The sequence below is a fragment of the Gossypium hirsutum genome, chromosome A09, assembly GCF_007990345.1.
Source record: "Gossypium hirsutum isolate 1008001.06 chromosome A09, Gossypium_hirsutum_v2.1, whole genome shotgun sequence".
Lineage (NCBI taxonomy): Eukaryota > Viridiplantae > Streptophyta > Magnoliopsida > Malvales > Malvaceae > Gossypium > Gossypium hirsutum.
This window is the reverse complement of record NC_053432.1, coordinates 70,311,897-70,326,976: the sequence shown is the minus strand read 5'-3', so window position 1 is coordinate 70,326,976 and position 15,080 is coordinate 70,311,897. Positions and strand designations below refer to the sequence as shown.

Below are 15,080 nucleotides of genomic sequence, written 5' to 3'. Positions count from 1 at the left end.
TACATTATTTCTCTTATTATATTATTAGAACATTTTTTATTATTATTTTCTTTATTGTGAATGTTATTGTTATTTTTGTTCTAATATTGTATTTTTATAGTTTTTCATTAATTGTATCATCGTTTACATTATTTACAAACTCCTATTGTTAATGATATTATCATTTTATGTTTTTAATTAATTTCAATAAATAAGGTAATGTACCGATTTCAACACTAAGTCGTTGATTTCATCGCTATGTTGGGTGGATATCATTGGCTCGTGTTGAAAACGAGACGTCCTTCTAAAAAACCAAAAATTTCAAATTCTCGTATTTCAATCGGATCGCGATTAAATATTAAACTAAACTTGTATTTTTGAGAATTAAGACAATGCGTGTTTAACAAGATACCAATTTTGGGCGTCGCGAGGGTGCTAATACCTTCCTCGTGCGTAACCGACTCCCGAACCCTATTTTCCTCTAGATTTTCGCGTAGACCCAAATTCGGCCTTCATTTTTGTTCAAAAATAAATTTTCTTTCAAAAAACAAAAGATGATTTATTAGGTGTCTGATCACACCTAGGAAAAAAGATCGGTGGCAACTCCTTTTCTTTTTAAAACCGAAATTCCATTTTCAAATTTTCAAATAATCGCCTCAACTAGCGACGAAAGAGAATTTTTTACATCGCAATAGCTGGCGACTCTACTGGGGACCTCTTTTTTTTGAGAGTCGAGTCAGAATTAAACGCGTGTTGTCAAAATTTTCAAAATTCCTTGTTCAAATTAATATTTAGTCGTGATCCTTAAATTTTGTTTTTGAAAAGTCATGTATTTGCATCATGTCGTAAATATTCTTCTAACTTGTTTTGTCTTGTTGTTTTTTAGCTCTAAGTTTGTAGTTTAGTTTTTAAATAAAAAGTAAAGGTTTGTGAGTTTCTCTCCACACACCGTGCACTTGCATTTTTGCATAACATGAGCTCTCTACCCGGGTTCCGTCCGCTTAAGTGGAAGTAAACGCTATGCCTTTGTGAGTTAACTCGTCCCTCCGCACAGGCTAGTGAATACTTCCGGGTTACATACGACTTATGCTTTCGTGAGTTAACCTGTCCCTTCGCATAGGCATAAGTAAATGTAATCCCTCGAATTGAACTCGTGAGCCTGTGATGGGCTACGACCGAGGCTTCGTACTAGTCTTAGTAGACGATAGTACGAACAATTCGAGTACCTATCTGAGACCGAAAAAATAAAGTGTTAAATTTGTATCAAATATTGTGATTATTTAGAAAAAGAAAAAATAAAGTGTTAAATTTGTATCAAATATTGTGATTATTTAAGGATTAATTATTTTACCAAATTTATATTTAGATACTACTTTGTATTAGTTTACAAAATTAAATAAAAATGTTACCATTTATCATAAAAAATAAATTGTATAAAAGAAATCAAATTAAAATAAATTTAGAAAACTTTGAAGGGCCAAACATAAATTTATCATATTTTAAGCGTTAATTATAAGGTCAAAATAAAAAAAATTAACACTTAAAAGGCTAAACTAAAATTTACAAAATTTAGGAGGTCGGGCCCTGCCAACCCTCCTACATTAGCCCTTGATACAAGTACCATATTGGACCAAAACAATAACATAGACATCACATTAAAAAAAATAGTGTCAAATTCAGATACTGTTATAGAATAGTAATAATAATGTAAAGAACACAAGAATAATAGATAGAATAAGAGGGATTTTTATTGCATTTTTCTTTTATTTCTATCATCTTTGCAAGTAATATACTCTTATATATAGGGTGATTAAACTTTTCATTTTTTAATACATGAATAAGAAAGGGGTTACAAGAAAATAAAGAATGAAAAGTTAAAAAATGAAATGTGAAATTTCAACATCAACTTCATAACATTTATATATATATATGAAATTATGCATTAAGCCTAATAATATCTATGCAATGTTATTAATATAAACCTTATAATAACTCTCATAAATTATAAGAAAATGCCTTCTAAACTAACAATAATTGTTAAACTCAGATACCACTCTTTTTTAGTTCTCTCTCTTTTTTTTTAGTTAATAGAATCAATTATTTTCCTGAGTTTAGTTTTTAATATGAAAGTAGGAAATGTAAGTAAATATAAATTTGTATTCTATCAATTAAGTTGATATCTTTGCACTAATACTATTAGTTGTGTCAATGTGGTATTTCTAGCTAATGTGGTGGTGCCATATGACATCTTCTCAGAACGTCACGTGACAATCATAATTTATATATTTAAATTAAAATTTATGTTTGTCACATAACATATTGAGAGGCCACAACATGACACCATCGGATTGGCTAGTAATGTCATGTCAATAAAAAATAATGGTATTAGTGGAGGCACCAATTTAATTGATGAAATATAAGTTTAGGGCCAACTAGGACCAAAAAAAAAAAAGAGAGCAACTAGATAAAAGTGAACAAGTTCAAGGATGAAATTATATATTATACCTAAATATGAATATAAATATTTAATAATATTTTAAATAGTGATATGGGTTTTTGCCATGAAAAGCTGATGTAGAAGGCTTAATTAATCAACCAATATCTATTTACCATATAATCGACCAATATTTATGACCACGATTTTTTGTTGCCAAACTTTATGAAACTGACCTTTCACCATTCGTTTTTTTTTCTATAGTTGAGTAGAAATAAATACAATAAAAGGAATCTGAATGAGAAAATTTTGTCTATCACCATCACATATTTGTTAAAACCATCTTTTTATTATTTATCTAATAAAAATAATCTAAATATAAGGCTATAATATTTAGCACTTGAATTTGATCTTTTTTTCATTAAGTATCTAAATCTAACATTTTTTAATTTGATAATTAATCTAGTACTTAAATTTGATATTAAATTTTTTTTTATTAATTTAATTTTAGAACTTATCGAGCCTTATGTAAATTATTCTGATATAATAATACTAAAGTAACAAAAATAATTAATATAAAACTCACATATGACAAATAATATTTTAACTTCTATGAATTTGTAGTGTTATTTTTTAGCTTATTATTTAATTTAATATCAAATTAATTACTTAGGCATATTCCTCTAGATCACGTAATTATGTAGAATTTTATGCATAATTCTAGAAATTAGATGTACAGGAGTGACAACCATTAGGATAAGACCAAATTAAGTTACATTTTTTCTTACTACTTTGAAATGATTTCCCGTTCGCTCAAAAGAAAAAAATAATATTTCTCCATGTTATGTAGCTTCACAATAATACTAACAAGTTGCCACCATTTCCAATATCTCCATTTTAAAATAATGGTATAATTATTTTTTATCCCTACTCTTCATTTAATTTTGTTTTTTTCTTGAATTTGTACTTTTTTATTAAATCACTTTAAAATGAATGAAAAATTAATGCCAATTAACTTTATTGACGTGATATACATATAAATTATTGCGTGGATGACATACTAACATTTAATTTTTTAAAAAAATTAAAAATTAAAAATTTATTTTTATATATTTTAAATAATTTTAATGATTTTTATTTTTTAAATATTTTTTTTCAAATTTTTGAATTTTTAAAATTTTTTTAAAAAAATTGTTAAATACAAAGGTGTCATCCGTGTATATGCCATATTAGCAAATTTAAAAAAAATATTTTTTTCATTTATTTTGAGATAATTTAAAAAAACTTGTAAGTTTAAAATCTAAAAAAGTAAAAAATTAAATAAATAGCTAAAATAAAAAAAAATTAAGTTGGAAGGTGAAATAAGTCATTATGCTATGTGTTGAAATTGTTGTACCAATAATTAGAAGAGTAGTAAGGAAGGAATTTCTATTGCTTAAATTATTTTAAAAAACATTGGTGTCATTTTCTGTAAACTAAGCAAAACCTTTTAACTACAGACGTGTTCTTTTAGACCAAAAAATAAAAAAAAAATCTACATGCTAAAATGAATGGAGGGTTCAAAGGCAATTAATCCACTGTGGTAATATTGTATCAGGTTTGGATGTGTTTCTTTTCCATGTCGAAGGTTATGTTGGGATATTTATCTTATGCATGCATGGTATTTTCTAATTTTGTTACAGGTAATAAAATTTCATCGGAGTCGAAAACCGGTTGTTTAACGTAGGAAAGGAACTAGGTGAATGAACGGCCCAAGACTTTTTAAAGGGTCTGCTGGAACTTGGATTTTTCAACCCTTCTTTTGTTTTGGATGACATAGTTTTTCCACGGAGTAATTGATTTGGGGACATTTAGCTGCCTATATAATGCACTACAGATTAAGCCTCTCATCAATCAATCGATCAAAATTTCCTCTTTTTTGTCTCCTTAATTTCTCCATATCTCCCATGGCTAAATCCATTTTAGCTTCCAACTTTGGTTTTATGGCTTCAGCAATGCTGCTCTTTGGCCTGCTATTGGCATTTTTCCATCCCTCTAGTACTCTCTCTCCCTCATTATTACCACTTCTGATAGGAACATCTGTTATTAGAAGTGCTGCATTTACCACTTTAATTTCATTGTCGGTCTACGTTTACAATACCCTTCATTAACTATAGCTATTATTTTAACGCAGGTGCCCAAATAGGTGTTTGCTATGGAATGATGGGCAACGACTTACCATCAAAACCAGACGTTGTATCTCTTTTCAAGCAGAGAAACATAAGAAGAATGCGACTCTACGAGCCAAACCAACCTGCTCTCCAAGCTCTCAAAGGCTCCGACATTGAGGTAATGTTAGGCCTCTCCAACGACGATCTTCCACGTATCGCCGGCAGTCAAGCCGAAGCAAACACCTGGGTCCAGAACAACGTCAAAAACTACGGCGACGTTAAGTTCCGGTACATCGCTGTTGGGAATGAAGTTCAACCTTCGGATCCCAAGGCACGATCTCTATTCCCTGCCATGCAAAACATTCACAATGCAATCGTTGCTGCTGGGCTTACTAGCCAAATCAAAGTTTCAACCGCCATCGACACCATCACCCTTGCAGAATCTTCCCCTCCATCCAAAGGGTCATTCAAGGCTGACTCCCGAGAGGTTCTGGACCCCATCATTGGCTTCTTGGCTAACAACCAAGCCCCATTGCTTGTCATCTTGTACCCCTATTTCAGCTACGATGACAATAACGTTATCGATCTACCATACGCACTCTTCACTGCTCCAAACCCTGTAGTGGAGGATCCCCCCTTGCGGTACAGTAACCTGTTCGATGCCATATTGGATGCAGTTTACTCCGCCCTGGAGAAGGCTGGTGGGGGTTCGTTGGAGATTGTGATATCGGAGAGTGGATGGCCTACCGCTGGAGGTAGGAAAAGGGCAGCAACAAGTATCGAAAATGCAAGAACCTATAACCAGAACTTGATCGACCACGTGAAAAAAGGGACGCCTAAGAAGCCTGGAAAGCCTATAGAAACGTATATTTTTGCCATGTTTGATGAGAATACGAAACCGGGCGAAGAAATCGAAAAACACTGGGGACTTTTTCTTCCAAATAGGCAGCCTAAATACCAAATCAATTTTAACTAAATAGCTGCACAGAATCTATAGATGAAGGGCATTCCAACCATGCTAGCTATTCTACTTTGCCAATAAGAGCGTATCACTTCTTCCTAGGAAGGGAGGGTAAACAATGCATCTATCAATTTCAAAATACTATTCAAAATAAGATGATGAAAATCAGTCCCATATGTTAAAGTATTCAAAATAATAAGATTATCTCCTATTTAGATTACTTGCATATGTATGGTGTAACATCATTAAAATCGTTCTACTATAAAAACAGTAATAAATTTGTTATTTTTGGTGAAATAAACCTAACTAAACTAACTCCCTAAAGCTAACAATTAACTATCCTATTATTCCAATAATTTCCTAATAAATGCACATAATCTAAGTTGTGCTAGCTAATCTGATCCTGTGCAGTGCTATATTGGGTCGTCCAATTTACTAATGTCTTAATAATTTCTAAAAAAATCCAAAATAAACCCTGATAGACAAAAAGATTTCTATTTTTCCATATGCACTATGCTAATAAACCAAATAGAGTAGACTAAGGAACCCCATTCCTCGACCTCCAGCCTGAATTCTCTAAATTTATCTTAACTAATTGTGAGAGATCTTCTGAGAAGAATTATGATTGGTAATTCCTTTGTACAAAGTACTACAAAACCTCTTTAGCAATTGTACAATCCCTAAGGACATGCAAAATTTTGAGAAGTATGTTGTGGTATACTAAATTAAAGTAATGATTAAATCGTAAAGATGTAAAAAGATTGAGATTCAAGTATAATTATTTGAAATTTGGGGGACCGAAGTATAAACATAAGAAAAATTGAAGGACCAAAAGAAAAAATAACCCAGCTTCTTATACTTGAAATTGATGTGCAACACTAAGTTGAAAAAGTAAAAAAAATATGAGGGACTAAACCACAATTTTACCAAAAGTGAAAAGTGATTCAATGATGAAATTTGGAAGAAACACGGAAGTTAAAATGGTCATTACTCAAAATAGATAGTTATATGGTGTGATAATTAAATAAAAAAAAGTGTTGAAATATGATTGCTTGAATATTTTATTATTATTATTTTATTATAAGATATTTTGTATTAAATTGTCATATTTTATTGTAAAATATTTGTATGTAAACATGAAGAAAAGTCTTCATGCTACCAACGTCACTAATATATATGTGCAAGGGTATTTTCATTTCTTTACAATTTGTTTCCTTACCATAAAACCTCACTTTTTTCTTAAATTCCTTGAAAATTTCCATAGCCTCCCAAAAGTAGAAGTCTTTTATAGATACTAGAGAGTTAGATGACCATCTTAGAAGCAAGAAATGAGAAATTAGAAGTGATGAAAGTTGAAAGAAAAGGCATGAGGGTGATGAAAGTGAGAAAGAAATAGAAGAGAAGCAAAAAGAGGTGAAGTTCTTGCAAAAAGAGGTAAGTATTCATTTTAATTTCATTGATATATCATAATTTGAGTGCTAAATATGTGAATTTTATTTAATTAGTAGAGATGGAATGTAACACCCTGAAAATTTTTACAGTAAGATATTATCCTTAATATAATAAAATAAGGAAATAAAGTGACAAGAAGAGGAAAATTGAGTTATGTCACTGGGAAGTATATTATGACATATTGATTCAAGAAAGGATTAAATTGTAAAAGTGAGAAAAGTTTTGTGGCTCAAGAGTAAATACTCAAAATTTGAAGGATAAGTATAAATATGAAAAGTTGAAGGACTAATAGTGAAAATATTTTAAGGGTGGAATGATCTAGAAACCAAGGAAAATTGATGAATAAGGACCAAATTGAATAGGTGAAGAATTATGAGGGACTAAATTGTAATTTTACCAAATTAAGTGATGACTCAAGAATGAAATTTTAAAAGATCACAAAGGGAAAAATGGTCAATTGGAAGAGAGATAAATCTAGAAAGTAATGATGACATTGGTGATATTTTATAGTTATTTAATTAAATAATTATTATTTATTTAATATTTTAATAAGATATTTTATTATTTTATTTAGTCTATATATATTTGTGTGTGGGGGGGGGGGAACAACACACACACACCATCCATTATCTTTCCCATGCAAACTAACGTGAGACGAATAGAGAAAGAAAGAAAGTTTTACTTTCTTTACAATTTGGTCCTTTCATCAAAAATCTACTATTTTCACCTAGAAATCAAAAGAATTTCCATAGCCATCAAGAGAGAAAGATCACAAGGAGACTATGGGGAGCTAGAATATTAAGTTAGATTCAATAAATAGTAGCTGGAGGAGAGAGAAAATTAAGTTAAAGATTGAAATCAATGGAACAAGGTAAGAACATCAAGATTTCAATACATTTTTAAGATTAATATTATTGAAAAAGCATGGAATTGATGTTAATGTAGAGTTTTCTTATATATGGTCTTATATTCTGAATATGTTAGTGAAGAGAAAATAAGAGAAAGTAATGAGAAATAGTGTAGAGAAAGAAAATAAGGGTGTTATAAACATGTTAAATAAACATCTTGCACTAAAATAGTTTTGGACAGCAGCAGTAGGTTAATTTTGAAAAATCACCATAAATTGTGGAGATCTAGTTATAGGATGAAAAAAATATGAAATTAAATATTATTGAGTCTAGTTTCTTATAGAAGAAACGGTGTAAGCAATGGAATCGTGAATTGTGAGATATAATAAATTTAGTGAGACAAGATCAGAATGATTTCTGGTTCCCCTGTTTTTACTTTGTAAAATCATCAAAAATTGGATAAAAATAATTAGTTTCTTAAATTTATATGTTTAAAATACTGAATGAGTCTATTTTCAATAGAAACAAACAAGAACATCATCTGAATCCTGTACAATGAGATAATTAATTTTTAGTAAAGAAGGGTTGGAACTATAAGACAGCAGAACAAGGGTGAATTTAAAGAATAAACTGTACTTATTGGCTAAACAAAAAATTATGAAAATTTTATAGTAATAATATACATAAGTCTAGTTTCATATAAAATTAGCGGATCTTAATTTCGAGTTCTGCAGCTCAAGATATAAATAATTTAGTAACTATGATGCAAATGGATAGTTTTGAATATACATATAAGTAAATAGTGAAATTATTGATAATGTTACTTATAGCATGTTATATACATAAAGGATGTGGAATGGAGAGGAGGAAGAGGAAAATATGTATGAATATTCAGCTAGTATGGTTAATTTGCATGTTTTAGGCTCAGGGACTAAATTGAATAAAAGTAAAATTTTACGGGCAATTTTGTAAAAATATTAGAAATGACCAATTTGCATGAAATGGATTATTTTATTATTTGAAAGTGCAAAATTGAATGAAATTATCAATTTAGTTCAAGATCGGGAAAAAAAACATGTTTTAAGGATTAAATTGAAAAGTGTTGAAATTATGGAAAATTCTGATATTTTATAGAATTAATGGGTTGTTATCAATTTGTATGAGGATAATGGCTGGAAATAAGGATTAAATTGCAAGAATTTTATTTTTTTGAGCCTAAGGATGAAGTCGTCATTAATTAAAAGTTTAGGGGTAAAATGGTAATTTTGTTTAGAGCATTAATTGAATGTATTAGAACATGAAATAAATGAAAATGACATCCGGATGACTCGAATACGAGAATTGAACGTGGAAAAGATAAGATACCGGATTAATGAAATTATAAACATGAACAAATAACGAGGTAAGTTAGTGTAACTTGAATTGTATATTTTAAATGCATGAAATATCGATATAATGAATTACCTAATTTATGTTTATGAAGAAATGGCAAGAGAATGATATTTATCATGACATGTAAAAATGTGATTATCTTTGATATGTTAATACAAGGAAATTAAGTATATTGAGACGAGTAATAAATTCAAGTAAAACACGTCGAGAAAAAAAAATAAGTACGTTTAAGGGACAATATGTTTGATTTTAATTGGTTCCAAATATGAACGTTAAATGAAATAAAATATCTGATAAATAAATCGGTAACTTCGGTAATGCTCCTTAACTCTATTCCGGTGATGGATGCAGGTTAGGGGCGTTACATGGAAAGTATATTATAAATTGTAATTTCATAGTGAGTGATATAATTTGTGTATGAATAGTTATGATAAAACTATATGTTCATGATATGCGAGATTAAAGGATTAAATTGAATAATAATTTAAATGTGATGATGTAAATAATTAAGTGATCTTGATTAACAATATAACAGTTGATAAGTAAAACAGATGTTTAAGTATTGGTATGAGTGATATAACATAATAAGTGAGTATATTCATTAAAATAGTTATGGACAGCAGCAATGGTTTAATTTTAAAAATTCAACAAAAATTGTAGGAAAAAAATTAGAAGTTGAATTAAATATGAAATTAAAGCTTATCGAGTTTAGTTTTTCATAAAAGAAACAGTGTCAAGTAATGGTGTTGAAACCATCTAATAATTTGATTTTTAAAAATAGGAATCGACTTTTTGAAAAATGAAAATGAGGAGTCGCCACCAATCTTTTTGTTTAGGTGTGATCGGATTATCTAGAAATTTGGTTATTTTAATAAAATATTTCTTTTTACTAAAACAACGATTTTGGTCTTACGAAAATATGAGAAAACGGGTTCGGGAGTCGGTTAAGCACGAGGAAGGATTAGCACCCTCACTACGCCCAAAATTGGTACCAAATCGATTAAATACCGTCCTTATGTCTAAGATTTAAAAATGTTTTTTGAAATGTGGTTCCTTTTATAAACATTTGAATAGCCCAAGTTGGTCGTCAAAATTCTCTTGTTTCAAAGGAAGACAGCATCACATCCAGCACGATAGGACACGATCCTTTATACCCTCGAAAACACGATAAATTTCAACTTCCAAAAGTTTATATGTTGAAAACCGCAAAAGGATGCCCAATTATTTAGTCCAATGAAAAAATCGAAACCCAGCACAGTAGGGCACGACTCCTCGAATTTCTAGACATCGGACATTGCCTTATTTTAGAATTTAGAGAACATGAGTGAAATTCTAAAAGAATATTCGATTATTTTGAACAAACAGGAGATCGCAACCCAGCACGATAGGGCATGATTCCCTGAATTGCCAAACATTGAACATTACCTCCGTTTTGAAGAATTTTTAAAGACATGAGTGAAATTCCAAAGGAATATTTGATTATTTTGAACAAACAGGAAATCGCAACCCAGCACGATAGGGCATGTAACGCCCCAATTTTCGGGAATTCTGTGAATGTTGGCATAGGTTTAATTATGTTAGTGGGCCTCTAGAAGGCCCAAGCTTAAGATAAAACCCGACAATTTTAGTTAATTTTTGTTCCATAAGAAAAAGGGGGTGAAATTATGAAATAAAACCTATGTGAAAATGTTTGAAAATGCTATAGGCTAAATTGAAGTGGCCAAATAAATAGGAGTGCAAAATAGGAGGATTTGCATGACAAACCTCCCATTTTACATGAAGTGGCTAGCCATCATGTTGTTGTAGACAATATGAGCACTTGATATCCATAATTTATGGTACAAATTGATACAAAATGATAATGGGTTAGGTAAATGTTCCATGACAATGGATTAGGTAAATATTCCATGATAATGGGTTAGGTAAATGTTCCATGATAATGGTTTAGGTAAATGTTCCATGATGGGAATTTCATGTCTTTTGTATTAAAGAATTAAATGGATGAAATATGAAATTTTATTAAAAGAAAAAGGGGTGAAAAGAACAAAGTTTTGTCCATCTTTGTTCATCATAGCCTAAAGTTAGAGAAGAGAAAGGAGAGGAGAAAGCTCTTGAATGCTCGGTCACTTAGGGAAGAAAATTGAAGGTAAGTTCATGGTAGTTTGCTTCTATCTTGATGTTCATGAGATCTTCTTGATTCTACCTTAACTCTTGAAGCATATTTTGGTTTTTGGTTGTGTTGTGAGCATTTGGCCATGAATTAAAATGAAGGAAATGGTTGTTGTTTCATGTTCTTTTGATGAAAAATGGAAGATAGGTGAAGTTGAGCCAAACAAATGAACATGCATGTGCCTTAGATGCTAAAGGGAAAAATCGGCTAACATGTTGTGCTTTAAAATGATGAAATGGAGATTATACTTAAGTAAAATCATAGATATGTGATGATTGATTGGTGATATACATGTTTAAATAACATGCATGCAAGTTATGTGTGAAAGAGTGATTTGGTAATAAATCTGCTTGGGGCAGCAGCAGTAACGTGACTTTGGAAAATCACCATAAATTGTGGGAGATGAGTTAGAAGCTGCATAAATTATGTAATTAAAGCTTAATGAGTCTAGTTTCAAATGGAATAAACGAGAACATATTTTAAAGTCTGTAAAATGAGAAATTTGATTCGTAATGAAGAGTGGTCAGATTAGTCAAACAGTGAAACATGGGAAAGTTTGAGAAAAATATGGTATTGATTGGCTAAACCAAAAATTTTTAAAATTTTATGGATAGATGATATATGAGTCTATTTTCAGGGAAAATTAACGGCACTTGATTTGGAGTTTCGTAGCTCCAGTTATAAATGATTTAGTGACTGTTGCTCAGGAAGACAGCTTGCAGTGGAATTTTGATTATGTGGTAAACATTGACAAAAAAATTGTTAATGAGTTGCTTATTGATTTCTTATAAGCTTACTATGATCTGTTAGGTATGGTTAGCCGAATATTGTAAGGGGTTAATACGTAGTTCATATTTGAATAGTTAGATTAACGTGTTAGTAATCTAATTGTAGGCAGTTTGTGTGTGGATCTCGTCAGCATATCGTCGCAAACAGGTGTGTAACTAACACCCTCTTTCTTAGTCTGGATCGGCAAAAGTCGAAAAGCCGAAATGCTAAAAATCGGTATTTTGTAGATTTGCGAGTGTGCGAATGCTCGTGAGGTAAATCGATTAATGTTTTTGGTAAGCTGCAAAATTTGGACTGTAAAGTGCATGATTTCTGTGCCCTCGATATTTTTGGGCTTAATGGGCCAAAATTGGAATGATGGGCCAACGGGCCCAATTCGGTAAGAACCCTCGGTACGTGATTCTGTTAGTACGTGAAAAGTAGGAATATGCATGAAAAACCCTAAAATAGATAAATTACTGAAATACCTTTAAAAGTAGAAAATTTACAATTTTACCCCTAGTAGATAAATTACCGAAATACCCCTAGGGTTAAATTGACCTAAATGCATGTTTGACTGTTGTTATTTACTGCATGCCATGTTGTTATTATCTGATGCATGGGATTGGGATATTGACGGAGGAAGTACTGAAAGTGGCTTGTCCACATACTGGAGGCTTTGCCTCAATTTACTGTTAACTGAGCAGCAAGGCTGCAACTGTGGAGTGTTGGGCTGGGTGGGTTGAGCTATTCCCCACATGGAGTGTATGGCTGGTATGGGTGGAGTGTAGTGGTTGGTGGGTTGAATAGTCTCCCCAAATGGGCTTGCATATGTTTATTGATGTTGAATGTATTTTGAAATGGGCCTATGGGCCATACTGTTATCTGAATAAGGGGCTAAGGCCCAGCTTATTGTAATCTGAAAAGGGCTCTGGCCCAGTATCACTGTTACCTGAATGGGCTTAGGCCCAATGGGCTTGAGCTGACTTGGGCTTTGAATAGGTTTTCCTTACACACTGAGTTTCCCCAAACTCACCCCTTTTATTTTCATCCACGCAGGAAATCCCCAACCATAGTGGGCTAGGAGCTGTGAGGGAATTCGGAGTGGCCACCCGTTCTGAAAGTTTGGTTTTCTTCTAGTGAACTGGACATCCTATTATTTACGTTGAGGTTTGGGTTTTTAAATGTAATAAGGTCGCTTAATTATTTTTGATGATTTTAATATGTATTACTAAGATATGTATTACTTATTTTAGCTATTGAAATTGGATAGCTTTAAGGCGCGTTTTCAAAAAAAAACAATAATTGATTTCAAAATAACACGGCAACAAGCAAAGCTTCCGCAATGAAAGTATTTTCTAAAATTAATCACTTTTCCTAAAAATGACTTAATCAAATCGGTTTCCTAGAAATATACATGACGTTAAGGTGTGGCAATGGCGATGTGCATGTCTAGGATTGGATCCGAAGGGAGCTTGGTACTTAAGTAGTCCGATAGACTCACCTCTTCTTTTCCGGTTTCCTACCTGGTGCACAGCTTCCATTCACTTTAATCTATAATGAAATTATCTTTTAAAACACTAAGTAGGTTTTTCTGGAACAACAATATAAAATGTTTTGAACGCTTCGATGTGGCATGTCGGATCCGGCCATAACGTCTGGGTCGGGTTTAGGGGTGCTACAGGGCACGATTCCCCGAATTGCCAAACATTGAACATTACCTTCATTTTGAAGAAATTTTTTAAAGACATGAGTGAAATTCCAAAGGAATATTCGATTGTTTTGAACAAACGAGAAATCGCAACCCATCACGATAGGGCACGATTCCTGAATTGCCAAACATCAAATATTGCCTTCGTCTTAAAGAATTTTTAAATGAATAATTATAAAAATAGCTTAAAACGCGTTAATGCGACTTGAAATAAAACGAAATTAATCTTAAAGATTTGGACCTTATAAAACCACCTTTCGTAAACCAAGTGGAAAACAATGATATGGGATAATATACACACGATACAATACTTGATGAATGATGATATTAATCAACTAGCAAAATAAGCAATTAAATATAATTAATCTAAAAATTATAGCCTAATTTCAATCACGTATGGAGAATAATTGACATATCAATAAACTGAATAATATGCAATGATAATATATATGACATAATATAAAACAATCAACAAAACATGTGCAAAACAAAATGGAATTTAGAAGTCAATGTGGTATAAGACATTTTCCAAAATAATGATGAATTAATGAACACATAATATATAAGTTGACAAGTTTGAATAAAAACTAGAGATATATAATTATTGAAATAGATATTATAGAATAAAAGTTTGAATCGAATTATATGTTAAATATTTTAAATTTTAAACACAAATCCATTTAAATTGACAATGTACATGATAACTTAAATAACATACATAATATGAAAGAATAATAAAAATACATGGTAAGCTATAATACACGTAATAGATTTACAAAACATGCATATATAAATAGATTTATTGTAAAAATAGCATGAGATTAATAATATATAAAAAATTGAGTTAATCTATAAATTATATACGTACTATTATATAAAAACATTTAAATGAGATAATATATAAAACATAAAATAATATAATATAAAGAAACATTCCAAAATAATAATTTTATAAATACAAAACTGAAGTTCCTAAAATAGTTTCGTATTTCGTATATATATAAAGAGAAATACTTAGTGAATCATAAGGTAAGGAGTATTTTAAATAGAAAAATCTATAAAAGCAATAGATGTATTAATATATCTATTGATATTTATACAAGAGGATATATAAAAGTATTAAAATAGCTTAATGCAAAAAAAAAATTAAAATGATGATTTTATTAAACAAAATAAAGTTATGCATATACAAATATATATAGAAATAAAGAATAT

The 15,080-nt window shown here is 30.7% G+C and overlaps 1 protein-coding gene across 1 annotated transcript; it reads left to right on the top strand.

Moving 5' to 3' along the window:
• Nucleotides 1-4,292: 4,292 nt before the first annotated feature.
• LOC107889425 (glucan endo-1,3-beta-glucosidase, acidic) lies at nucleotides 4,293-5,744 on the top strand. The gene is made up of 2 exons (XM_016813839.2): nucleotides 4,293-4,450; nucleotides 4,587-5,744. The coding sequence occupies exons 1-2, from the start codon at nucleotides 4,360-4,362 to the stop codon at nucleotides 5,537-5,539; spliced, it is 1,044 nt and encodes a 347-aa protein (XP_016669328.1). The 5' UTR covers nucleotides 4,293-4,359; the 3' UTR covers nucleotides 5,540-5,744.
• The last annotated feature ends 9,336 nt before the right edge of the window (nucleotides 5,745-15,080 follow it).